The following is a 25,621-nucleotide window of genomic DNA, read 5'->3' as shown; positions in this document are numbered from 1 at the left end:
GTCTCACATTGAGACTCTGAAGGAACATGAGGAGGAGACGGTATCGGAGATAAAGACATGAGTAGGCCTGTCACGATAACCATAGACGGTATAAAGAAGTGGACTTTGATGTTACCCATAACATTCGGCTCCAGTCAAATGAAACTCAGAGACTAGAGCAGTTATTGGGGCCAATTTGGAGCCAGGTTCCATATTTGGAATTCTGATTGCGAGTATCATAGCAACCAAAGAGCCAATCTGGAGTGAGGCTGTTGAAGGTAACACCCCTTCCCTTCCACACCACAGGTTTAGCATGGAGCAGGCACTTAACAACACTGTCAATCAAATCTGTTGCTAATGCTAGAGGGAGCGACCTCTTGGGAAAAAACGCATCTGATTTGTTCCTTATTAATTTTCATATCTTGATCTTGAAGGACACGATAGTGAAATAAAAATACCAGGACCAAGTAGAGCGGGTTAATATGAACATTTTAAAACCAAAATGAACAGCCTGACATCAGCAGTTAGGGACAATATCGTAAACAATATGGTTGAGCTGCAGTAAATAAACAGCAGAATGCAGCTTAAGTAATGAGTTGCATCTGAAACATTCAAATATGCAGCTCAGATCTGATCACAGTGCAGAAAACATCTAAAACTTAAGAAAAAGTCCCCATGATAGATACTGATGCCAAAAATCTTGTTCCATCTGTCACATACTTTGATTATCCTGACAGGCCAAGACATGAGCTGACCTTTGACCCCAGAGCACAGCCGACCCATCCAACCTTTGAACATTGACGTTTTAGATTATGGAAATAAAAGAGTCAAAACGTCACTGTGGACTGTGCCTTCACACCGCAGTGACATCTCCTGCTCTCCTCCTCTGTGTGGAGCAGGCAGAGAGCAGAGGAGAGCAGAAGAGTGCAGAAGGGAAGAGGAGAAGAGAAGAGAGGAGAGCAGGTGGAGAGCAGAGAGGAGGAGAGAGGATAAGAACAAAGAGGAAAGGAGCTGGACATTGTAAAACCCTTTGTTGCAGAGGAGACACACCAGGTCTCTGAGAGAAATGCCGAAGTGTGCAGGAGCTCAGAGCTGATTGGCCAGTTGTGCTGGATGCTGATTGGCCATTGGTGCTGAGCCTCATTCTGATTGGCCATTGGTGCTGCACTGGATGCTGATTGGTCAATTTTGGAGTGAGAAGTCTTGATTGACACATTTATTTTACACAAAACTCAGAAGTCACTTTACAAACAATTGGATTTCATCAGTCTCTGTTCAGTCCTCGGCCCCAGTCCCCGGGGCCCGGGACACTACCGGCCCCTGCCTCTGGGGGGCCCTCTCATGGGGGGTCCTCCTCGGGAGCGGGGCCCCCAGCCGCGTCCTCGTCCTGGAGGAGGCCCAAAACCTCCATCATCTCGCGGTCGACCTGCAGGTGCAGAAAAGAGTCCGTCTGTGTGTGTTACCAAGTGGCACATGGTAGTGAATGTGGGCCACAGTGTAAAGGTTTACAATGGGCCCTAAGACTGGTTTGTGCCATCATAATTTACTGCCTACCTATGATCGTCTTGCGCTCCTTGGCTTGATGTGTTTTACATTTTCAGTAAAGTGGGGATAGCTTGTGTATAGTATTAAACGGGGAGAATTACATGAGAGCGCTGAGACAGAGGAGAGATGAAGGGGACATTTGAATAGCGCTACCTTGCTTAGTGAATGCGCCAACTACAGCCACTTGTGGGAGTTAAAGCTGCAGTGCCTCATTTATTGTAAATAGACAATTAATTTAATTAGAATTCACATATCAGTGCTGCCACAACAAGCCTCTAGCACAATGCCACTGAGACATTTTTCTGCTGGTCGCCGTTCTCCTGATGGGATATTTAAATTTCACACTGTAGCGAACATAAACCCATATCACATGGATCAAGTGTTACTTTTTCATTGGACAACACAGATGGGAAGACATTACATTACATTGCTGACAGAAATAATGGTGTATGCTGATCATCTATCTGGTAGCTTGGAGACACAACAGCTTTATGACTGGGACCATGCCAGAACGACACATTAAGACAAAACTTTATAAAGATGAGTGTAATCCCTACTTTATGTTACTGGACTAAAATTTAAGAGTGAAGACATTTGGTCGCACATCAAAGACACTTCTTCAGTTCTGTTCTGTCATGTTCCAGATTCACTCAAAAACTTTGGTCCAGTGACTGAATTAAAGCGTATTTGAAATCATTTTGTTTATATCCTTTTCATAAACTGAACATAAGCGCGTGCAAATGTGTGTGCATATATTTGGGATTACAGCCCTAGTCTCACCTCCATCGGGGCCTTCCATGGGGTCGGTTCCGGGGCCGTCCTGCCATGGCCTCTTCCTTGGAGGTAGAGAGGCCATGTCCATACCCTGCAGTGACCCAGAGCGGCCCCCAGGAGAGTCCATCATGGGCCCCTGAAAGCCCTCATGACCTGAACAAACAAACAAACACACACACACACACAGGTTTAGTCTCGGTTTAGTCTCAGTCTTAGTCTCTGGTGTTCGGTTTGGTGTCTGGTCTCTTACCTGCTCCTCTGTTAAGTCCCCCTCCCCGTCCTCGTCCTCTTCCGCTGTCCCAGCCTCGGTTCATGTCGTCGGAGCTGTCGTCTGGAGCCCCGAAATCGTCCTGGTAACCGCCCCCTCCACCTCTGCCCCCGCGAGGCCCTCCCCGGAACCTGCAATACCACAGAGGAATTACACCAGGATTTAAAACTTCTTAATCAGGCACTAAACCAGGACTAAATCAAGAGTAAAGAGGGTCTAAACCAGGGGCGGGCAAACTTTTTGACACACGGGCCATAATGGGTTCTAAAATTTGACAGAGGGGCCGGGCCAGGACATATATGTGTGTATATTACATTCGAGATTTGGCCTGTAACATGTAGCAAAGCATGAATATGCAAGACTCATTGTACAAATTGTTTTCCAAATGCATTAAATTAATAATTAATTTATAAAATTTCAGTTAAATAAACAGCAGAAAAACATTGAACAAGGTTTACCCTTACCTAATGTGGTAATGTGGTCACGTTTGGCGGACCGAATTAATAAGCCCAAAAGGCCGTGTGTGGCCCCGGACCGTAGTTTGCCCATGTCTAGTCTAAACCATGTCTAAACTGGGTCTAAACCTGGTCTAAACCAAGACAAAACTGGATCTAAATGAGGGCATAACTGGGTCTAAACCAGGACAAAACCAGTTCTAAACCAGGTCTAAACCAAAACTAAAGAGCGATTAACCCAGGTCTAAACCAGGTCTAAACCAGTAACGGAAAATATACAATAGATTATATTTAACATTTTCTGGAGGTTTCAGGGAAAAAATATAAAACAGTTCTGGCGAAAATGTGACAGTTAAACCGTCACATATGAACTTAAATGAAAGGCAAGGCAGTTTCTTTTAAAATTATACTAAACTCAACAGTTTATCAGTAAATCAGTAAATCATTCTCTGACAGAAGGACATGGCCCAAACCAGAATATGGACCTGTGTCTAAAATGCATTTTCCAACACAAGGTTTGTGAACGACTATTTGTTCTATTGGTTGTTCTAAAGAGTAGAGCGACACTCACCCACGGCCCCTGAACTCCCCGAAGTTTTCAGGGCCCCAGTTTCCTCCATTTCCCCTGTGGCCCCGCCCCCCAAAGCCTTGGGGCCTCCAGGTGTCCTGTGCTGGGTCATAGTCCTGGTCCCAATACTGCTCTTGGGGACCCATGTGGAGCCCAGGCCCTCGGGGGTCTGCACACAGCAGTGTTACACTGTCAGAGTTAGACTGTCAATCTGTGGAGTAAAGTCTAACTCTTGAGATACTCACCTTTGTTAGGCCCCATAGGTCCCTGAGGCCCTTGAGGCCCCTGAGGGCCCATGCCGTGCATCATAGGACCCGAGTTCTGGCCCTGCAGAAGACAGTACACTGTCATTACTCTATAAAATCTTTCACTTGTAACTCCTGTGGGCATCTGACACTTACCTGGTGCATGAAGGGCCCCTGGGGGCCCATGTTTCCTGGGGGTCCCTGCATGAAGTTGTTGGGGCCATGGTTCCTGGGGGGTCCCATCATGTTTGGGCCCATCTGGGGGTCGTGGGGTCCCATCCCCCGGGGAGGAGGGCCCATCATGCCCCTTGGGGGGCCCATACCATGAGGCCCCTGAGGCCCCATGTTCCTGGGGGGCCCAGGGTGGCGCTGCATGTCCGGGGGCCCCATTTGTCCGGGGCCCATGAAGGGAGGTCCCCCAGGGCCCATGTTGGGGTTAAAGCCCTGTGGCGGAGGACCCCCAGGTCCAGGGCCCCCGGGGAACTGCCCCATGGGGCCCCCAGGTCCTCCAGGTCCCCCGGGGCCAGGAGGAGGGCCCATGTCTGGGTTCATCTTCATCTGCTGCAAAAAAAATCACACAACGTTACAGCAGTCATTTTATGACAGAGCAAACTCAAGAGTCTACAGGTGTATGTGAGTGAGGGCACCTGGAGTAGTTGGGGGTTGGTGTACTGCAGACTGGCCATGTCCTGTTCGATCTCGGCCTGAGTCCTCTTCTGGGTCTGAGCCGGGTCTAGTTTTCGGTCTGGTCCCAGATCTGAAGGAGGAGCCAGAGGGACTTTGTTCTCTGCCCACGCCTGAGGAAAGACACTGGGTCAAACCACAGCAGAGGAAGGGCATCTGACACAGACCTGTTGGAACTGCGTGGGGATGGGTTTTGTGTAGGGGAGCGAGACATCTGACACAAACCTGTTGGAACTGCGCTGGGATGGGTTTGGCATATGGAACCTTCTTCTGAGGGACTTTCTTGGAGTCTTTGCTCATGACCTCATCCATTCCCCAGTCCAGACCCGGGATCGACATCTCCATGTCTGGAGATGCCTCCTTATCTGAGGAGAGAGGAAAAGGATGAGGAGAGAAGAGGAGAGGAGAGGGAGAAGGTGAGGAGGAGAGGAGAGAAGAAGAGTTCAGAGGAGGAGGGGAGAGAAGAGGGGAGGAGAGGAGAGAAGAGAGGAAAGAGGGAAAAGTGAGAAAGGTGAGGAGGAAAGGGGGGATGTCTCTAAGGAGAGAAAGAGAGGAGGAGAGAGAGGATCAGAAAGGAGTAGGAGAGAAAGGAGAAGAGAGGAGGCATCTGGGGATAGGAAGGAGGTGTCTGGGGAGAGGGAAGAGAGAGGTAGGACAGAGGGAGGAGGTGGTGTTGTGGGAGGCTCACTCTGCTCCTGCTCCAGCGCGGCCTTCAGCTGCTCGGGGAGGCCCATTCCTGGGATGGAGGCGATGCTGTTGGGCTCCAGGTCATCTGTGACAAAAAGGTCAGAGGTCAGAAGTCAGAGAGGGACAAAAACAGACGACACCTGCCCAGCACCTGTCAAATACCTGCCCTGTACCAGTCCCAGATGTGCAGGAGGGGGAGGGGCAGAAGAGGGATAAAAAGTAGGGATGAGCAAATTAGCGGTTCCAGTATCTGTATCGGCCAATCTCCAATATATTGGATATCGATATCAACAAAAAAAAAATCCACATCGGCCCATCTCTAAAAGAAAGCCTACTTATTTGCATATGTTTTATTCTCCTGATTCCTGCTGTAGAACAAAAAAGCCCAAAAACAATCCCTGGAGCCCCACAAAAAGACTGGTTAAAAAGTAGTTAAAGCAGACCTATTGTGCTTGTGTCTGCTCTACAGTTATAATCAATGACACCCATGTATCATTATGTTATCATTTGGACATTTTAAATCACAATACTCATCTAAAATAACTTAATAAAATAAACGGCACCCAATGGGAGCTGAGGTCGCCGTAAACGTCATTACAACAAAGCGCCGCATGCTGTCGGCCCGTCCTGTGGATACCTATACATCATACTAGTGACCAGCAGATTTTTTTTCATTTGTAACAAAATGACCACATGCGCTGCCGAATCCTACGTGTGTCACAAAAGTGTAAAAAGGAAGTGTGTATGTCACAGTGGGCGTGTACCAGTGGTAGTGAAAACGGGGGTAGATCGGCAAAATGACATACTGAAAATAAGCCATTAAAGATAAAGCCTATTCAGCTTTGACACATGTTAAAAGCAGACCTACTCTCACTAATAAGATGCACATATTTATATTTACATAATTAACACCAATGACGACTTTAAAACATGAACAACTTGTACTTCAGTCATTACATAGACTGTTACTGAGTCTAAAACAGAACTGAAAAAAGATCAATCATGTGAAATATGCAGAGCCATATGTGAAAGTGACTTAGAAACAAGCCCAAAAAACACAACCCGCAACTCAAAAAAACTAAAAACTCCCCACAAAAACATGGTCAAAGCCACTGTAAATAAGTGGATCTGGATCATGCAAGGGTCATGCAGAGGTCACACACGGGGTCGCACTCACCATACTCCAGCCCATCCTCAGACATTCCTGGCAGCAGGTTCAGGTTGTACCGATCCCTCATCTTATCCCCGGGACGGTTCCTGGTCCAGAACTTACTGAAACAACATTATGTCCTGGTTCAGTCCTGGTCTAGTGCTGGTTTTGGCCTGGTGTAGTCCTGGGTTAGTCTTGGTCTAGTCCAGGTCTGGTCCTGTCCAGGTCTGGTCCTGCTTAAGTCCTGCTTAAGTCCTGATTTAGTCCTGATTTAGTAATGGGTTTAGTACCTGGTGTGGTCGTTGGAGCCGGAGCACAGGATGTGTCCCAGTGGGTGCCAGGCCAGACTCCAGATCATTCCCTCATGAGCCATCTCCATCCCCCCCACTTCCTTCTCCACCCTGTAGTCAGACAGGAGTGCAGTGAGACAGGAGCAGACAGGAGAAGGCAGGAGCAAGCAGGAGCAGGCAGGAGCAGGCAGGAGCAGGCAGGAGCAGGCAGGAGCAGACAGGAGCAGGCAGGAGCAGAGTGAGACAGGTGTAAGCAGGAGTAGGCAGGGGAACAGTGAGACAGGAGAACAGTAAGACAGAAGCAGAAAGGACCAGGCAGGTAATTGATGGGGACGAAATCTCAAAGTTCTCTCTTCATAATTAGACTGGTTAGGGTTTGAGGTCAGGGGTTAGTTGGGGTCAGGAGCAGATGTCAGGGGTCAGGTCTTACCCCGTGTGCCAGAAGAGTAGAGAGCCGTCTGAGCCTCCACTAGCGAACAGACCCTCGTGCACCGGATGCCACGCCACAGCTGCACACACACACACACACACACGTTGGGCTTCCATGCTTGGACATTACATTGACTTCCATTAATTTCCTGGAGACTGACCATAAATATTAAAACAGACTTATTCTGCAAATCTACTTCTCTGAGTTTTAAACCTTGTTGTCGCGTTTGAATACTTGTAACTCCTCCTTCTGGTTGTGTTTATTTTAGTAGTTTATGCACACAGACTGTATAAAAGTGGATTAAGGGAGTATGACGTCACCCAAGGCGTGCGGCTCCAAATGAAGCTCATCGAGGCTAACAGTTATAGATGCTTAATCTGAAGCCCAGGTGCATATTTGGAAATTCGATTGCGAGTATCATGGCAACCAAAGAGCCCATCAGGAGAGAGGCTGTTGAACGCAATGCCCCTACCCCCCCACACTGCTGATCTGGCAGGGGGCGGGAGCCTAGCAATGCTGTCAATGAAATTGCTAGTAGGAATGACCTTGGGGAAAGAAGGCGCTTGATTGGTCTGTTATTAATGTTCATATCTTTTTTTTTTTTACGTAATTTGGGGATAAAATAGTGAAATAAAAACCCAGAATCATGTACAGCTAAAGCCAACATTTTAAGGTCAGAATGATGAGCTAAACAGAGAAAGAGAGAAGGGGCAACGTTTTTTCAATATAAAGTGAATAGGAGCCAGAGTCGATGGATCCAAAGTGCGCCATACTCACTTGCTGTTTGGAACATGGTGGCTAGCAGGATAGATATGTCCAGAGATTTGTACAGTTTGTGTGTGCAGTGTGCTTGCGGTGTTGTACCTGTGGCCTCCTTTTTGTGCCCTCTAAACACCTGCAGCTCCTCCTTCAGGTTGCGCAGATCGTACAGTTTGCACAGGTGATCTCTGGATGCTGTCAGGAGCCAGTTCCCATTCAGGTTCCACTTCACCTCCATCACCGTGTTCTTATGAGCGTGACTGAGACAGAGATGAGACATGAGACTAAGAGACAGAGAGGAGGAACAGGTGACTGAAGCCTGCTCTGCTCCTCTGGCCTTCTTCTCCTCTTACTCTTCTTTCCCTCTCCCTCTGACCCTCCTCTCCCCCTACCCCTCTTTCTTTCTCCCTATGTTACTCACAGTGTGGCCAGGCTCTGTCCGGTTTTGGGGTCCCAGAACTTGATTGGTTGTTGGGAGTCTTTGCTGCCTGACACCACCAGGCCTTTAGTGGGATGCCAGTCCACACACTTCACATCTGCTCCGTGCCCTGAGGACAGAAAACCCAGGGTTAGAGTGACCCTGGATGTGTCAGACTGCCCCCACAGTGACCCTCCAATGAACCCACAGGTCAGAGTGCCCTCATGTGTCAGAGTGACCCCACAGTGACCTTACATGTGTCAGAGTGACCCCACAGTGACCTTATACGTGTCAGAGTGACTCCACAGTGACCTTATATGTGTCAGAGTGACCCCACAGTGCCCCACAGTGCCCCCTGTTGTTCAGGCATAGCTCAGATAAACTGAAACTGTCACAGTATATTTTAATTGGCTGCAATAAAAGAACAGTCCTTTCCCCTTTAGACTTTAAGTATGAGTGCAAAATAGGTTGGGTGCAGGGTCTGTATATGCACTGCAGCCCTAACACTGAGCCACTGCACAGTGGGTGCTGGATCCTCTCCTCATGGTTAGGCTTACACATGTTATGTAATACATGTATGTATGATGTGTTACCTCGTAGAATACGCTCTTCGTGGCAGCGCAGGAAGTCCCAGATACGAACAGTGCCGTCGTCGGAGCAGGTGGCGAACTTGTTGTCAGTTGGAGAGAAACTGCAAACACAAAAATAAATAAACAAATAAATACATATTAATGTGAATGATGTGACCAAGGTTTAAACTCAGAATGGACTCCACCGACTCACACAGCTCTCAATAGAACTTTAACCAGAGTTGCTCTTCACACTAAGTCACTCCCTTCACAGTGACATCACAACACAATCAGCATCAGGTTTGTATCATGCTATTGTATATTTATGGAGAATTGTCATGTGGGAGTATGGATGACGTAGGCTGACATGGGCAGAGATGGCTAGATTACGCAAACATGCATGGATGATATCTAAAACCTCTTCAGGCATGTTTTTGGTGAAAACAATGTTATAAGATGATAGAAAGCTTAAAAGAAGACTTTCCATAATACCGCCTCTTTAATGGGCGTATGACAACTTCCACTAAAACGTAGTTAGCATTAGTATATTTATTTAGATTCAAATGCCCCTCCCCCTGGCTGCTCATATGCCCGGTGTACACAGGGATAAGAGGTCAGAAGTTACCTGGCTTCCCGGATGGCCTCTTTGTGAGCCTGGAACATCTTGACGTTGTTCATGTTGCTCTGCCAGTACTTCACGTAGCCATTGTTATCTGCCGTCAGCATCCACATGTCGTTATGGGACCAGGTCATGGCACGAACCGAGCTGTCGTGGGCCTGGGGGAGACACGGAACAATCAGAGAGGAAATAAAGAGACAAGACCAATCAGGAGGAGAGGAGCATGAAGCCTGCCCCGAAGTGTGACGCTTTTTTCAAGTACCCCCTCGAGTAGGTTTGTCTCTTTGAGCACCCCTAAGGGTAACAGTGTTTCTTTAGTAATTCTAAATTGGTTTACTAGTACATTGCCAATTTAAAAAAAAATATTTTCTTGATTTAACAGAATTTCTGCCACAATAATGCTACAAAAATGTAATGTAAGAATATTTTACATTCAAATCCCATTCAATGCCACCTGCCATGCTGAGTGTGTGGAGGGACAGGGTGAGTCACTACGTTTACATGCACAGGCAGTGTGAGGGGGTGGAGGAGCAGTGTGGAGGGATCAGGGCAGTGTTAGGGCAGTTACCTGGAGGATGGTCTCAAAGTTGAAGGTAAGTCCGTTCCACAGAGTGAATTCTCCACTGGACGCTCCTGTGACCAGACGCCTGCCCTCAGGGGTCCACTGCAGACACAGGGACAGACAGGGTCAGAAAGCAGACAGGAGCAGAGAGCAGACAGGAGCAGAGAGGAAACAAAGTATTGATGCATCTCATCGTCTTTCATAAGCTACAAATATGAATTCTGCACTGTTTTATTAGAGCCTAATGCATTTATATGGCTGTTACCACACTGGAAACCCCCTGAGGGTTTCTGGTGACCATCATTTACATTCCGCAAAGGCAGACTCACCCTGATGACAAACACGGGACACTTGACTTTATTGGTGGATGTTCGGACAAACTTAGTGGTGACGGCGTTCATGGGGTTACGGAGCATGCCCAGAGGAGGCACGAGCTGCAGGAGCAGAGACACAGGTGTTACACGCGTCAACAATGTGTCTAACTTGTGTCTCTAACATGTGTGGTATAATTTATATTCCTGTATTTCAGATGACATCACAACATTCTATAGTCCAATAACATTTAATACAGATGGGGGCAGGTAAAATGACTATTGTTCCAATGCAGATTTGAGTTGTTGATACAGTGAGTTCTTGAGTTAAGTTTCTAATAGAAATGATCAAGTTCTGTGAGTGCGTGCAGGTGCGTTATGTGTGTGTGAGACTGACGTCGTTGTAGCAGGCAGCGTCTGGCTGAATGGCCCTCTGGTCCCTGTGGTCGCGCTGCCATAGTCGGTTCTGCAAAAACAGAAAACGCATCTTTATGATTTGCTGTCACAATTCTGGACAAAAAGCCAGATTCTCCATCACTGTGGTCACTCTGAGCTCCAGGTCTCCGTCAGTGACAGAACAGATCATTTCACAGGGCCATTAGTTTTCATGTTTGTGACGTGTGTGTTTGTATAGATTTAAAACATTTATAGCGTCTAATCTGCAGCCCTGGGTGCTTAAGGTAATGCCCCTTCCTGCCCGTACTGCTGGTTTGGCAGGGGGCTGGTGCTTAGCAATGCTGTCAATCAAACATGTTGCTAACACTAGTGGGAGCAACCGCGGGGAAAGAAGGCATCTGATTGGTCCTGGGCCTTACCTAGAGACACTGGACAGCGTGTGGGCGGGGTCTTGCCTTGGGGTGCTAGATGTCAGAGAGGTGGGTCTTACCTCGAGGTAACGGATGACGGAGGGGTTGTAGTCAATGGTCTTGCGGTTAACGGCTTTCCTCATACGCTTGCCATCAAAGGTGAGCTGTTGCATGGCCTGCTGCTGAGCAAAGTCGGGCCGTTTGTAGAAAACTTGCCGTGGCGCCTGATGCTGGAAGCGCGGCATGTGGAAGAAACGCTGCGGTGACCCCAGTTCTGACGCCATTGCAACGGTAGGGTCAAGGGTCAGAATACAGAGGTCAAGTCCTGGTGCAGCTCAGACCTGGAGGGCAGAGAACACAGCATTAGACAGAGATGATCAAATCTGCTATTAGGTTACAATAGTGTACTTAATTAGTTTCTAACCATGAATCAGGAACATGATTTAGACTGAACTTAATGACACAGAAACAACTGACTGGGATAGTATCATGAGGCTGTTTCCTTAAAGTTCTCCATCTCTGCTACTATTTGTTTTTTTGACACTCTTGAAAATGCATTATGACAGAGGATCAAGTGTCTGGTATAGTCGGTTTCCCATGATTCTTAGCATTTTCTCAGGTTACAATACAGAAGCTACTATGTAAAAATAAGTGTATTTTAACAGTCTCCATTTTTCTTATTTAACAGCTTTTACCAAACAATGCATGAGGTAAAGAGCATTTATCTCAAAAATACATTCAAATCAGCTACAGGCCCTTACATTTCAGTTCACATGCACAATCCTGGGGAGTGTCAGATATAAAAATACATTAATAATCTTTTCTTCTAAAATAGATAATACAAGAAATTATATTTCATTTCAAAACATGTTTGTACAGATCTAAACTACAGGGTTTACACAGAATAAGACCCCGTGGAGACATGGGAGGACATCTGACACACAGGGAGGAGTAGGCCTTCAAATGTAAATGGTACACACTGTACAGAGAGACACAGGGCTGTGCATGTTATCACACAAGTTACATTTATGATTAATGTTGTAAAATGTGTGAAAGAGTCATTAACATGAGCTATTAAACCTGTTGAGTGACAGCTGTGTGTCCGGTGTGAAGTGAAAGAGTCTGTTTATAACACATCACCGAGTGTCATATCCTTTAAAGCTGCACTATGTGACTTTTCTGAAGGATGCTCTGCCAACTGCATGCCTGGAGATGGAGATGTTATTACTTTGCTTGGAATGTCCAACAATATGGCATTAAGCTTAGAGACGCATCGATATCAAATATTAGTGCTGATACTGAAAAATTTGCTGAATCTGGCATCAGTTCAGCCGATATCCTGGTTGGGACTTTAATGGGATGTAATAAGACTATTTACAAGCTTATTTTGGCCTAGAATGTCTCATAATGTTGAACTTTTATTCATATAAGGCTGTTCAGTCAGTGATGTGAAGGATACATAACAGTTGCATTACACTATTGAATCTCTTGAGTAAAAAGTGTGTTTTAAGGAAACAAGTTCCATTTTCCATTCCAACACTTGCACCAGTTAATATCAGATATCATCTGACATCGGAAGTAAAGTATTGATATTAATAATGGAACTGAAATAGCTGGATAGATGCATCCCTAGATAAGCATCATAAGTATCTTATTTAGATCAGATCTGTGGACAGACAACCCCGCTCACTGGAAGAACGTAAAAGATACTTGAGTTTTTAAAATTGCTGAATAAATGCAAAAAAGATTTAATAATATACAGTGAAACATGGCAGATGCCCCTCCCTCATAAGAAAAGTGACATCGTTCATCTTTTAAAGCTGCACTAACAGTCAGTCAGTCATTAACCACGTGCTTGCAGTCATTCTGAATCATGTTTTGTGCTAATAATCACACACTACAGTGAGGCTCGTGCATGCCATTTATGTCTAAGGTTCATGTCAATTAAATATGACATCACAATACAAGAAAGTCTAACATCTGGAGTCATCATCAGCCAATAAAAAGTGACTTCAACCTCTACAGCTCGAGCCCACTAGGACACTATATGGAGTCCACATTTTCTGTACTTTTAAAATGTTAAGTCTTGAATTCTTTTTTTTCTCTGTTTTATTGCAGCAGTTTGTTCCACCTGGTCGTTTTCAAAGTGCATTGTAAGCTGTAGTTGTACATACATTTTTAAAAAGCTAAATACTGATAAGAGGGCTGTGGCATTACATTCAGTCATGTCTAATGGAGATCAGTTTGAGTGTTTTATTGTGAGTCTACAGCTGATCCCAGGAAAAGCATGTGGTTTGGCGCTAGACATTTTTTGTGTTTAAAGTCTGTTCCTTTCAGGTTCAGAAAATTTATTTTCTTTAAACTAAAAGCTGTGATCAAGCAAATGAGGTAGAACAACATGATGTGGCCCATCCCATCCCATGAATGTTCTACCATATTTATAAAAACGTTATGTTTAAAGTAGATTGTAAGTGACACCTCACTGAGAAAAGGCTCCAAATGTGAACATGTGGAGCTAAAAACAGTGTTTGACCCAATAAAGCCCAGTGCTGCAACAGTTAATCAAATACTTGAACAGAGCTGACATAAAAATAATCAGACGTATTTAGACAATTGTAATTGTTCTTTTATGAAAAAGACAGCGGCTGTAGTCACATGAGCACTTTGAACGTGATCATCAGATTTTTTTGAGTAATAAAATTATTTAAACATTAAAATCATAGGCATTATTAAATCAAAATGTCAAGAAGAACAACATTATTTCTGATTTTTATCAGTAATACATTTGAATAAACATAACCATTCTGTATTTTGAAGCCTTCAGTTTTTGACATTTCACTGTGTATTTGATTGTGTTTTAAAAGTCTAAATGTAAAAGATAATATAATTGTGTGACTAGTCGCAGACCCCTGCCTGAGCTCAGTTTGGGCTACACTAAAGACCCCCTGCTTCATCCCAAACAATCAACTACTTACAACTAATTAGAGTCAACTTATCATTGAAACAAGTTTTAAACTTGTCAGGTCTAAAATCTGTGACATACGTAACTACATTTATAGCTATTCAGACGCATATTATGCTTCAGAAACAACAAATCAAGTCATGTAAAAATACTATTACATCATCACATTCTACAGGCTCATGTTCAAATGTAGATTTGTGTTGTAATAGACTGAGTTTATAGGTCACTAATAAAAATGATCAAGCTCAACATTTGTTAATTTACCTTTTGGATATTTCAAGTACAATGTTATCAAAAGGAGAAACTGTCCCCATCTGGGAGTATGACATCACATTCTACCATCTGAAAATCACCACTGTTACACTGAAAGACTGATAAATATTTTTAAGTCCCCGTTTCAGTCCTGGTTTAATCCCATGTAATCAATAGGAAATACAGTCTCTGCCCCATCAGGGGGTATGACATCGTCACATTCCAAAGTGTGAAAAGTACAACCTGAAGTATTAGATCCACAGAGATCAGAGAAAAATGCACAAACTGTATTTTATTAAAATGGCACTGATTCAGTTACAACAAAGACTAAAGCCTTTAAAGTATGGCACAGTATAACACAGTAATACATAGGTCTGACTATAAGGATCTCAAAAACTAAAACCGAAGCACAAACAGGATTAGATCTGGACATTTTCATTCACAGCTTATTTAAAATTAACAAATGAATGTAAAACCAGGTCAACAAAGAGACTTTGTGCTTAAAGTTCAGTGGGAAATAAAAATGGGACCTGTCAGCTCAGTGTGTGGTCATGTGGACAGAGAAGCTAAACTATGTTCCTATAAGTGTTGTTCATTTTTTAACTCAGGCCTGACTCCACCTGTCGCACCCCTGAACCTGCTCTGGGTCAAAAGTGAGCGTCCCGTGGCTCTGGATCTGTCCCATTCACACAGACGCTAAACTGCAGGAGTTCGAAGAGCAGCTCAGCTCACTGGAGACTCTCCAAATGTCAAAAATGCTTTTTTTAGTTTTTCTTTTATAAGGAGGAAAGTCCCACTGAGATTTGGCATCTCGTTTTCAGGGGAGTCCTGGCCTTAGAGGGAGCTCTGTTTGCACGTTCTGCCTGTGAAGGTCTCCACACCCACCAAGAACATGTACAACTCCCCAAAGAAAGGCCTCACTCTGCCGGGTCTCGGACCCAGGACCCTTTCGCTGCTGCGCCACTGTGCTGTGGAAATCTGCATAGGGATACTCATGACCATCATTTATAATAGTTAAAATAAAACAGTGCAACTTTGTGAAGGGTGCACATCACCTGCATGTCTCCATGGAAATAAAGTTAAAAACATATTTTGGAACATTGTCCATGGAGATGAATCGGTTTTATGCCATACTGTGGAATATTATAGCCAAAGGAACAATATGGAAACAAGCCGGAGCAGGCACTCCTCCAGGCCAAATAAGGTTTGTGGAGATGCAAGCCTGCTCACAGTAAGGACAGGTTGTTTTTTTTCAGTGCAATAGCAATTTATTCTTGTCTGTTTATGGCTAAAAAGTCACATGGTGGGGCTTTAATTTGAATGCTTTAGTTCTCATGTAAAAACTGGATCCTGGTTCAGATCTGGAGGAGTCCTTTAGGTACTCGTAACCAGGATCCTGATCTGGCGCGATGGCCCAGGTGTAGGAGGATGGGTAAAGTGTAGAAGACTTATTTTGTACTGAAAATTAGAAAAAAAGTAGTTATGGTCATGAGTTTCTCCTTTGAGGGTTCAGACTACAAATATATATAATTAAAGTCTGTGGTCGATGAATGGGACATTTCCTCCAGGATCCAGAGAGTGCTGTGGAGCTGAGGAAAACTTTGACTAAACCCGGTCACATGTGACGTTTGTAAAATGTGAGTTTTTATTTCCACGTGATGTGTGCAGCTCTAGGCTCCTCCCACTTCCACCAGCTTTTCTTTATTTACCTTTATTAAACTTTATTGACAATTTCCCAAAAATTCAGAAGGGCAATGTCACGTTTTATTCCACAAAATCATTCAGAATTTTATCAAAATGTCACAGCAGTGAGTCAAAGTTTACAACAGTGAAAATCAGCAACAAGAGAAGCATCAACAGAAGCATTTGCACAGAGTTATCAAACAGTTTTAAATCAGATCGACACATGTTACAGCGACAGACAGCCCTAAATCTTAGAATGAACCTAAACCTGCTCTTAAACCAGAGACTGTACCTAAACCTGCCCTAAATCTGCACCTCAGCCCTAAACCCGCGCCTAAACCGGGATTTGGGGTTTTATCTTTTATTTCGCGAAAGGACTTTGTGAAGAAACGCAAAAAAACACGAGGTTTAATCTAAAGCTGTGAAACATATCATCCACGTTATTTATCCTAATCAGCTTTATTATATATTAATTATAAAAAAAATAAATGCACCATTCACAGTTCACACGTGTTTTCTGTTGGGCTCAATCTGTAAATACGCGCTTTTGACTTCAGTGGTAATACATTTGCTAAAGCTAACTATGCTAAGCCGTGTCTGAGGCTCCTCCAGCGCAGACCGAGGCTGGACCCCGCCTGGACCCCTCCTATACCGGCCCTAAAGCGCCCACACGCGGCCTGGTTCAGGTCAATCACCCTGGGACTTACTTTCTACCGCCTGCTCCTCGGGTCTCCTTTGTGGGTCTGTGTTCGGGGAACCGCGCTGTAATGGCGGCCTGTTCGTGCTAACTGCGGCTAACTCTGGCCCTAACCCTGGCCCGGGGACACTCACCGACAGTCCGCTGCAGAGAACCTATCTAGCGGTCATAAACTGGCTAGATGCTCCGTACCGCGAGTCTCCGGAGAAGCATGCTTAGTTTATTCTCTTTATTAGAGTTTATTTCAGCCACACGCCGCGTCCATCTTCTGTCCTCCCGATTTGCGGCACTAAAGCATTCTGGGAAACGTGGCCCCGGGAGGAGGGAGCCTCAACGCGCGGAGCATCATGGGACTTTGGGTTTTGGAAAACGCTCACAGACACAGACCCTGAACCATGAATCTATTAATATATATAGTACCCCGTACGCAGATACGCAGAACCAGACCATGGAGACTAGACTATAGACCAGACATGCATCTCTCTGCACTATGATCATTCTCCAAGGACTATATATACTTTTATTATTGAACAACTTTACAAAGACTTTACAAAGACTTCACTTCACTTAAAAATGGGGCAAATCTTGTATTTTTTGCCCACACCGGTCCATCTTTCCCCCAATTAGGGAATTATATATATATATATATATATATATATATATATATATATATATATATATATATATATATATATATATATATATATATATATATATATATATATATATATATATATATATATATATATATATATATCCGAGTCTAAACAGAGACTCCCAGACTTCCCTCAGACACGTCCACCAGCTCCTCTGGTGGGACCGGTGTGGTCCCAGCAGAATACGTGGTAACTCATGAAGAAGTTGAAGACCAGCGTGGATCTTACGAGGGCGCCGTGCAGACCAGAAGAAGGACCCTCCTCATACGCACACGCGTACACACACGCATACATTGGGAGACACTATAAAACCTATCAACAGGCACATCTCAGGATCTCCACCTATCCTTTCCGCAGAATCCATTGCTCCATTGTTCACGTTATCTGCGTGGAACTCATTAAACTCTTCTGACTTTATATTTCACTCTCCTGGTCCTCTTTGACGCTTACACCAGTTAGTGTAACCACTAACGAACATTCTTACATTACCTTTATACAGTGAATGTTAATACAAAGAGGTACAGGACAATGCAAGAAATTACACATTTTATTTCTTTCAATACTTCTATTTTAAACTATAAAATATAAACATCTTCAAGAAGGAGAGAGCAGATGTAAATAAATACAAGTTCATTTTAATACCAGCAAATGAAATACAAACAAATTTGACCTTTTAATCCAAAGTTTTTTTTTTTCTTGTATAATATCATTTTTATTTTAATATAATATTTTAAACCTGACCAAAATTCACGTGGCCCTCGTGTAACGTCAACGGTGCTCTGAGCCAATAGGAGAGCCGCTCGTGCCGCTGATCAGGTCTTAACGGTAAGTACATCCAAATTTTCTTAAACTCTCTTTTTTTCACAAAACGCGGCAATTCTGCATCAGAACTCTCTCTTCAGAACTTTACTCACGAATCACAGCCACAGCCGCAGTTTGATCGCGTTGTGATTGCGCTTTTGTGAGTTTTTGGTCTGAATTCTGACAGGATTAGCCGTTGGCGGTTAGACATTTGTAACAGTAAGGTGCCAGAACAGCCCATAAAAGTGTTCAAACTTAACAATTAACAGAGACAACCTCATAATAACCTCATTATAACCTCATAATAATGTGACTTAAAGCGCTGTTTTCGCTGATTTAAATGTTGAACAGTACAAAACTGCTGCTGGTGGGTTGCCTCAGCAGCTGGACTCAGAGACATATTACACTGTAGAGACCTTTCTTGGACGGAATAAATGGCCTTTTTTAATCTACTAATTCTTTTAGAATGTTTACAGTATCTCATATACTTTATTCTTCTGTCTTATTCACGAGTCTGTTCTAGTTACTGAATATGCATTCATAAAAAGGTTTTAATTGTTTGGAAAAATGACATTATGTATTATGTATTTACAGTTGTGGTTCAGGATGGGCAGCAGGCGGCGTCGGACATGGTAACTGTCTCCTATTTGGTCAGCGTTGGTTCTGTCTCTTCACTGAATACATATAAAAATATGTTTTTATTCTCTCACAGTGTGAAGAATCGTTTCTTTAGTCTGAAAAACTTTGGAGGAAACATTTCTAAAGGGAAGCTACAACAGCCTGCATGGGCAAAAAATGAGGTGGTAACACAAGAGGCTTATTTAATAAAACTCAACATCACAGTGATCTGGAGAAGGGTCCAGCTAAAAACTCCTGGACAGGATCCTGACAGATTTAACCTAGAGTCACAGTGTGACACTCATTGTCTGTCTCATCTCCCGGTGTCTGTCCTACACCTCCCTGTGTCTGTCTCACCTCCCTGTGTTTGTCCCTCTCCTGTCTCATCTCCCTGTGTAGCAGATTCATGTAACAAAAGGGTATCATACATGAATATGCTTTTCTTATTTTGTTGCGGTAAGGATTGAGTTTGACCTGCAATGACAGTTAACAACTTCTAAAGATAAAGAATAGTTTAAATATGAATGTGTGGTTCAGGACGAGAAGCTGCTACATTTGGTGAAGGAGGTAGGGAACAAAAGCTGGAGCCTTGTCTCTCTGCAGTTTAAGGTTTGCAACAATGTACTCTCCTTTAACACATTTACAATACTCCTCTAACACAATGTGATAATTCTACATGGGCAACAGCCAGTATTTCCTATCCCCTTTCTCTATTGTACATTGCCACAACATATTCAATAGGTAAATTCACAAATGTTGAACCTGATTATTTCTATTAGTGACCAGACCCAAGAACTCTCTGTATTACAACAAAAAACTGCATTTAAGCAAAGTTCATTTTGGTTGCCCCCATCTCTATTAAATAATATTGCTCTGTAGAATGTTGTGATGTCATCTGAAACCCAGCAATAGCACATTTATAACATGTTTATAGCCCGTTATTAAAGCTTGTGCTCTCTGTGGCAGAGACAGAGGTCTGAGCTGGAGTGTCAGCACCGATGGAACCAGGTGGAGAACCCGGAGCTAGTGAAAGGGCCCTGGAGCCACGACGAGGACCAGAAGGTAATGCTCCAGTCACTCAAGTATACACCAATACAACTAAACTAAACCAGGAATGAACCGGGACTAGACCAAGACTAGGTCAGAAGTGAACCAGGACTAAACCAGGAGTAAACCAGAAGTAAACTAGAACTCAACCAGGGCTGAACCAGCACTAAACCAGGGCTGAACCACGAATAAACCAGGCCCAAACCAAGACTGAATCAGGATTTAACCAGGACCACACCAGGACTAAACTTGGACTAAATCAGCACTAAATCAGGACTAGACCAGGACTGAATCAGGGCTAGACCAGGATTGGACCAGAATTAGACCAGAACTAAACCAAAGACTATATTGTAGCGAGCATTTGATAAAGAGCTGCTCTGTAGCACTTCTGCACACCCTGCAGGTGATTGAGTTGGTGAACAAGCATGGAGTGAAACGTTGGTCCATCATCGCCCAACACCTCCAGAGCCGCAATGGGAAACAGTGCCGTGAGCGCTGGCACAACCACCTCAACCCCACAGTCAACAAGAGCAGCTGGACCCCTGAGGAGGACCACATCATCTGCCGCACCCACCGCCTCATGGGCAACCGCTGGGCACATATCTCCAAGCTACTGCCAGGGAGGTCAGGGCCAAACGCAAGGAGCTGAGACTGAGAGGAGAGGGACAGACACAGGGATGTGAGACAGACACAGGGAGGAGAGACAGAGAGGAGAGGAACAGACACAGGGATGTAAGACAGATACAGAGAGGAGAGGAACAGACACAGGGATGTAAGACAGATACAGGGAGGAGAGACAGAGAGGAGAGGAACAGACACAGGGATGTAAGACAGATACAGGGAGGAGAGACAGAGAGGAGAGGGACAGACACAGGGATGTGAGACAGACACAGGGAGGAGAGACAGAGAGGAGAGGGACAGACGCAGGGAGGTGAGACAGAGAGGAGAGGGACAGACACAGGGAGGTGAGACAGATACAGGGAGGAGAGACAGAGAGGAGAGGGACAGACACAGGGAGGTGAGACAGAGAGGAGAGGGACAGACAGGGATGTGAGACAGACACAGGGAGGAGAGACAGAGAGGAGAGGGACAGACACAGGGAGGTGAGACAGAGAGAAGAGGGACAGACACAGGGAGGCGAGACAGAGAGGAGAGGGACAGACACAGGGATGTGAGACAGACACAGAGAGGAGAGACAGAGAGGAGAGGGACAGACACAGGGAGGTGAGACAGAGAGAAGAGGGACAGACACAGAGAGGTGAGACAGAGAGGAGAGGGACAGACACAGGGATGTGAGACAGACACAGGGAGGAGAGACAGAGAGGGCAGGAACAGACACAGGGATGTAAGACAGATACAGGGAGGAGAGACAGAGGAGAGGGACAGACACAGTGAGGTGAGACAGAGAGGGGAGGTGAGACAGAGAGGAGAGGGACAGACACAAGGATTTAAGACAGATACAGAGAGGAGAGGGACAGACACAAGTAGCTGAGACAGAGAGGAGAGGGACAGACACAGGGAGGAGAGACAGAGAGGAGAGGGACAGACACAGGGATGTAAGACAGATACAGGGAGGAGAGACAGAGGTGAGGGACAGACACAGGGAGGTGAGACAGAGAGGAGAGGGACAGACACAGAGAGATGAGACAGAGAGGAGAGGGACAGACACAGGGATGTAAGACAGATACAGGGAGGAAAGACAGAGGAGAGGGACAGACACAGGGAGGTGAGACATAGATGAGAGGGACAGACACAGGGAGGAGAGACAGAGAGGAGAGAAACAGACACAGGGATGTAAGGCAGATACAGGGAGGAGAGACAGAGAGGAGAGGGACAGACACAGGGAGGCGAGACAGAGAGGAGAGGGACAGACACAGGGAGGCGAGACAGAGAGGAGAGGGACAGACACAGGGATGTAAGACAGATACAGGGGGGTGAGACAGAGAGGTGAGGACAGACACAGGGAGGTGAGACAGAGGAGAGGGACAGACACAGGGAGGTGAGACAGAGGAGAGGGACAGACACAGGGAGGAGAGACAGAGAGGAGAGGAACAAACACAGGGATGTAAGACAGATACAGGGAGGAGAGACAGAGGGGAGAGGGAAGACACAGGGATGTAAGACAGATACAGGGAGGTGAGATAGAGAGGAAAGGGACAGACACAGGGAGGTGAGACAGAGAGGAGAGGGACAGAGAGGGAGGAGAGAGGAGAGGGACAGACACAAGGTGCTGCGACAGAGAGGAGAGGGACAGACACAGGGAGGAGAGACAGAGGAGAGGGACAGACACAAGGAGCTGCGACAGAGAGGAGAGGGACAGACATAGGGATGTGAGACAGAAACAGGGAGGTGAGACAAAGAGGAGAGGGACAGACACAGGGACGTAATAGAGAGGAGAAGGACAGACACAGGGAGGAGAGACAGAGAGTGAAGTGGTTCTTTATGACTGACAGACTTATGGTGTTGGAGAGCAGGAGGTGACAGTATCATGTGTGACAGGGCCATGTGCAAAGGGGGTGTTTATGATAGGTTTATGTGTGACAGGTGCTGATGGGCATGTTTTACAGGACGGATAACGCCATAAAGAATCACTGGAACTCAACATTGAAGAGGAAGGTAGACAGAAACGGATACCTGAGGATGCAGCCCAACGCTTTCCTCAGCTGCTCCTCCTCTTCAGGCTCCTCTTCAGGCTCCTCTTCAGGCTCCTCTTCAGGCCCCTCTTCCTCAGCCTCCTCCTCCCGTGTGTCGGAGCGCAGCAAGAGGCGCAGGGACCAGGACAGAGGACAGAGGTCATGGAGACAGGTCAGGGGTCATGTCCTTGTGTGTGTGATTTAAGGAGCTTCTCTGACACTAAAATCTGTGACTGTTTCAGGTTCACTCTGTCTCCACAAAGAGGAACATGTCCAGCACATGTGATCATAGTGCCCTGTGCTCCACGTGCGCGCTCTCCTGCTCCACGTGCGCACCCTCCTGCTCCATGTGTGCGCCCTCAGATCTGAACTCGTCCCTGAGCGCCTGTGAGCTGAGTATGCCCATGGAGCTGACCGATGTGGTGAGGGAGCACATTTGCGCCAGCTACAGAGACAAAATATCTGAATGTCTTTCAGTGACCAGAGCTGGACACAGCAGTAAAAATGGTGTAACCCCTAATAGTGCTCTCTGTAGTGAATAGTGTAGACCTGTATATATCTCTGGACATATATCTAGCCCACCAGCCTCTGAGTTCCAAAGAGAAAGTGAACATGGCACAATTTGGCTCCAATTCACTTTCTATTGAAAAAATGATGGCAACACTGTGTGGAACATTAATAAAAGACTAATTAGGGGCCTTCTTTCCCCAAGACTGCTCCCGCTAGTATTAGCTGCAGGTTTGATTGACTGTGTTGACCCCTGCCAAGCCAGCGGTATAGGCGGGAGAAGGGGTTATACCTTCAACAGCATTACTCCTGATTGGCTCTTTGGTTGCTATGATACACATGGTTGGATTTCCAAATATGGTCCCTAGTTGCAGATTAGCCACTATGACTGCTAGTCTCGAATGGCTTCAGCTGGAGCCGAAAGCTATAGGTCAGGCATACCCAAACTGTGGCCCGGGGGCCAAATGTGACCCTCAGACCAATTTTTCTTGGCCCTCAAGCTCCCAGGTGAATTGGCCCATATTACTTTAAACAGTACTTTTTACTTTACATTTCTGAAAATCTACTTTAACAAGCCCATATCAAATATTTAATGTGTCCCATTGAGGATGTAAGCGTGAATAAAGGTCTAGTGGTTCAGTCTAACTTGTAATAATAATGCAGATTTTAAGTATTCACTGTATTGGTGACCAGTGTATGGCCCTCAATCAGCCCTCAGCTTTGTCTGTGTTTTTATATGTGGCCCTTAATGAGAAAAGTTTGGATGCCCCTGCTATAGGTGATGTCAAACCCACTCAGTCCACTTCTATGCAGGCCATGGTGTCGAATGCAGACTGGGTCAAAGTCATGATAACATTAGACTCTCACTCAGAGTGTGTGCCTAAGTCTTTCGCACTTCTCTCCTTTCTGTTGTCTCAATCTCAGTCGGGTCATGACCTGCAGCAAGTCGCAGACTGGAGCCACACCCCTAATGACATGATATCACCAATGAAGCAGCCAATAGCGTGTGAGGACTCTGACTCCACCATCACAGACTGGAGCCACAGCTACGTAAGAAAACTCCTCCAGGTCTCTGCGGGGGCTGGGTAATGGGGTGAGGCAGGTATGGAGGTGTGATTGAGGGGGCAGGTGTTGGTGGGGGGGGGGTTTGGTTTGACCAAAGTCCTGTCTCTGTCTGTTTCTCTCTCTCTCTCTGTCTGTGTCTCTGTTTATATCTGTCTCTGCCTCTGTCTCCGCCTTTGTTTCTGTCTCTGACTCTGTCTCCCTCTGTTTCTGTCTGTCTCTGTCTTTGCCTCTGTCTCTCTCTTTCTGTCTCTCTCTCTTCCTCTCCCTCTCTGTCTCTGCCTGTCTCTCTCTTTCTGCCTCTGCCTTTGTCTCTCTCTGTCTCTGCCTCTGTCTCTCTCTCTCATGTCTCTGTTTCAGATCGTCGGCATCAAAGAACAGCTCCACTCTGAAGACACCAACAGAAGCAACCTGCTGGGGGCGCCCTTCTCTCCCTCTGAGGTACAGGCCTGATCATTCATACTAGGGACAGGGAGGTATCTGACACAGGGAAACAAGAGGACAGGAGGGCATCTGAGACACAGGGAAACAGGAGGACGGAAGCGTATCTGACTCACAGGGATACAGAGGATGGGAGGGCATCTGACTCACAGGGATACAGAGGATGGGAGGGCATCTGACTCAGTTGTATGTGCAGCTGCTGAATGTGTGTTCTGTGGAGGACCTGAAACTCTGCCCAGCTATGACCTCCACGCCACTGAAACACGCCGCTCTGATCCGGACTCCAGATGGCCCGGAACAACCAGATACCAGCCTGGGGTGAGAGTGCCACTTGAAGGACTTTCCAAAATCACACCTTCTTACACTGCTCCTTCTCTGCTCCTTTCTCCTTCTTTACTTCTCCTCTCTCCTCTGCTCCTCTCTCTGTTATATTGTTGTTCCTTTGAGCAGGACACCTGCTGAGCTCAGGGAGAGGATCAGAGCTCTGTTGATGTCAATACTGCAGACCCCCACCCCCTTGAAGGCCCTGCCCCCAGAGCAGGTGAGACACCCCCCCCTTGCTCGGTTTAGGGTTTAACTCAAATATGAATGTGAATGTGCTGTGGAAACGCTGGACCAGCCTAAAGCACAGCACATCCCCCATAGACTTTAGCACAGCATAACAGTGTGTATCTGCTGCAGGAGTGTGAGGAGACCAGCGCTCAGAGAGAACAGTCCAACAGCCAACAGTCGACAGGCAGCTGCTCTGAGGTCACACACACATTTACATCTCGCCTGTTCTCTCAGTCTCTCTCCTCTCCTCTGTATTTACCCTACTCTCTCCCTCTCTTCTCCTCTCCTCTATACTAATCCTCTTCTCTCTGCCCTCTCTCCTCTCTCCGGCAGGTACTGGGTCTGAGTTTGCTGGGCTCAAAGCAGCTCCAGTTGGACGCTGGTTCTGGTCCTTGTTCCGTTCCTGTCAGCTCAGGCTCATCTCGCTCTCATAGGATGTCTCCGGGGTCTGAGGACCTGGGCTGCTTCCCTCTGGAGGGGGGGCAGGAGGTGTGGTGGTGTCAGCCTCCTGTGGGATACCAGCATTCACCTGAGTGTCCCACCTTCAAGCTCAGCCCCTTCAGGGTAAGTGACATAAGTACCACACTCTCA

The 25,621-nt window shown here is 45.9% G+C and overlaps 2 protein-coding genes across 4 annotated transcripts; one reads left to right on the top strand and one right to left on the bottom strand.

The window, feature by feature from the left end:
* Positions 1-1,180: 1,180 nt before the first annotated feature.
* wdr33 (WD repeat domain 33) lies at positions 1,181-16,997 on the bottom strand. Of its 3 annotated transcripts, none has more exons than XM_033982458.2 (21): positions 16,848-16,997; positions 11,200-11,460; positions 10,711-10,779; positions 10,332-10,436; positions 10,009-10,104; positions 9,447-9,598; positions 8,846-8,943; positions 8,256-8,382; positions 7,940-8,094; positions 7,076-7,154; positions 6,646-6,756; positions 6,383-6,477; positions 5,207-5,290; positions 4,744-4,883; positions 4,482-4,631; positions 3,991-4,395; positions 3,835-3,916; positions 3,593-3,758; positions 2,549-2,697; positions 2,305-2,451; positions 1,181-1,405 (listed from the first exon to the last, which is right to left on the bottom strand). In XM_033982458.2, the coding sequence occupies exons 2-21, from the start codon at positions 11,401-11,403 to the stop codon at positions 1,290-1,292; spliced, it is 2,730 nt and encodes a 909-aa protein (XP_033838349.1). In that variant the 5' UTR covers positions 11,404-11,460; positions 16,848-16,997; the 3' UTR covers positions 1,181-1,289. The 3 variants fall into 3 exon arrangements, with proteins under 3 accessions (XP_033838349.1, XP_033838350.1, XP_055084762.1); XM_033982459.2 differs by having other exon boundaries at positions 3,991-4,392; XM_055228787.1 differs by lacking the exon at positions 16,848-16,997 and adding an exon at positions 16,724-16,821.
* Positions 16,998-18,799: 1,802 nt separating this feature from the next.
* LOC129457028 (myb-related protein B-like) lies at positions 18,800-25,482 on the top strand. Its single transcript, XM_055228618.1, has 11 exons — positions 18,800-18,820; positions 19,755-19,850; positions 20,239-20,459; positions 22,403-22,640; positions 22,711-22,890; positions 23,900-24,025; positions 24,398-24,478; positions 24,675-24,796; positions 24,929-25,019; positions 25,160-25,228; positions 25,465-25,482. Exons 1-11 carry the CDS (start codon positions 18,800-18,802, stop codon positions 25,480-25,482), a joined length of 1,263 nt encoding a protein of 420 aa, XP_055084593.1.
* The last annotated feature ends 139 nt before the right edge of the window (positions 25,483-25,621 follow it).

This window comes from Periophthalmus magnuspinnatus, chromosome 17, assembly GCF_009829125.3.
Source record: "Periophthalmus magnuspinnatus isolate fPerMag1 chromosome 17, fPerMag1.2.pri, whole genome shotgun sequence".
Taxonomy (NCBI): domain Eukaryota; kingdom Metazoa; phylum Chordata; class Actinopteri; order Gobiiformes; family Gobiidae; genus Periophthalmus; species Periophthalmus magnuspinnatus.
Note: the sequence above shows the minus strand (reverse complement) of the source record. Positions and strands in the feature narration are given on the sequence as shown.

Bases quoted from the DNA above. Each gene is read 5' to 3' on its own strand.
- LOC129457028 (XM_055228618.1), top strand. From the start codon at position 18,800: ATGGTAACTGTCTCCTATTTG. The intron at 24,026-24,397 runs GTAAGAAAACTC...TCTCTGTTTCAG, and splicing joins CAGACTGGAGCCACAGCTAC to ATCGTCGGCATCAAAGAACA. The intron at 24,479-24,674 runs GTACAGGCCTGA...TTGTATGTGCAG, and splicing joins CGCCCTTCTCTCCCTCTGAG to CTGCTGAATGTGTGTTCTGT.
- wdr33 (XM_033982458.2), bottom strand. From the start codon at position 11,403: ATGGCGTCAGAACTGGGGTCACCGCAGCGTTTCTTCCACATGCCGCGC. The intron at 8,095-8,255 runs GTGAGTAACATA...TCTCTGTCTCAG, and splicing joins GGACAGAGCCTGGCCACACT to TCACGCTCATAAGAACACGG. The intron at 3,917-3,990 runs GTAAGTGTCAGA...TGTCTTCTGCAG, and splicing joins AGGGGCCCTTCATGCACCAG to GGCCAGAACTCGGGTCCTAT.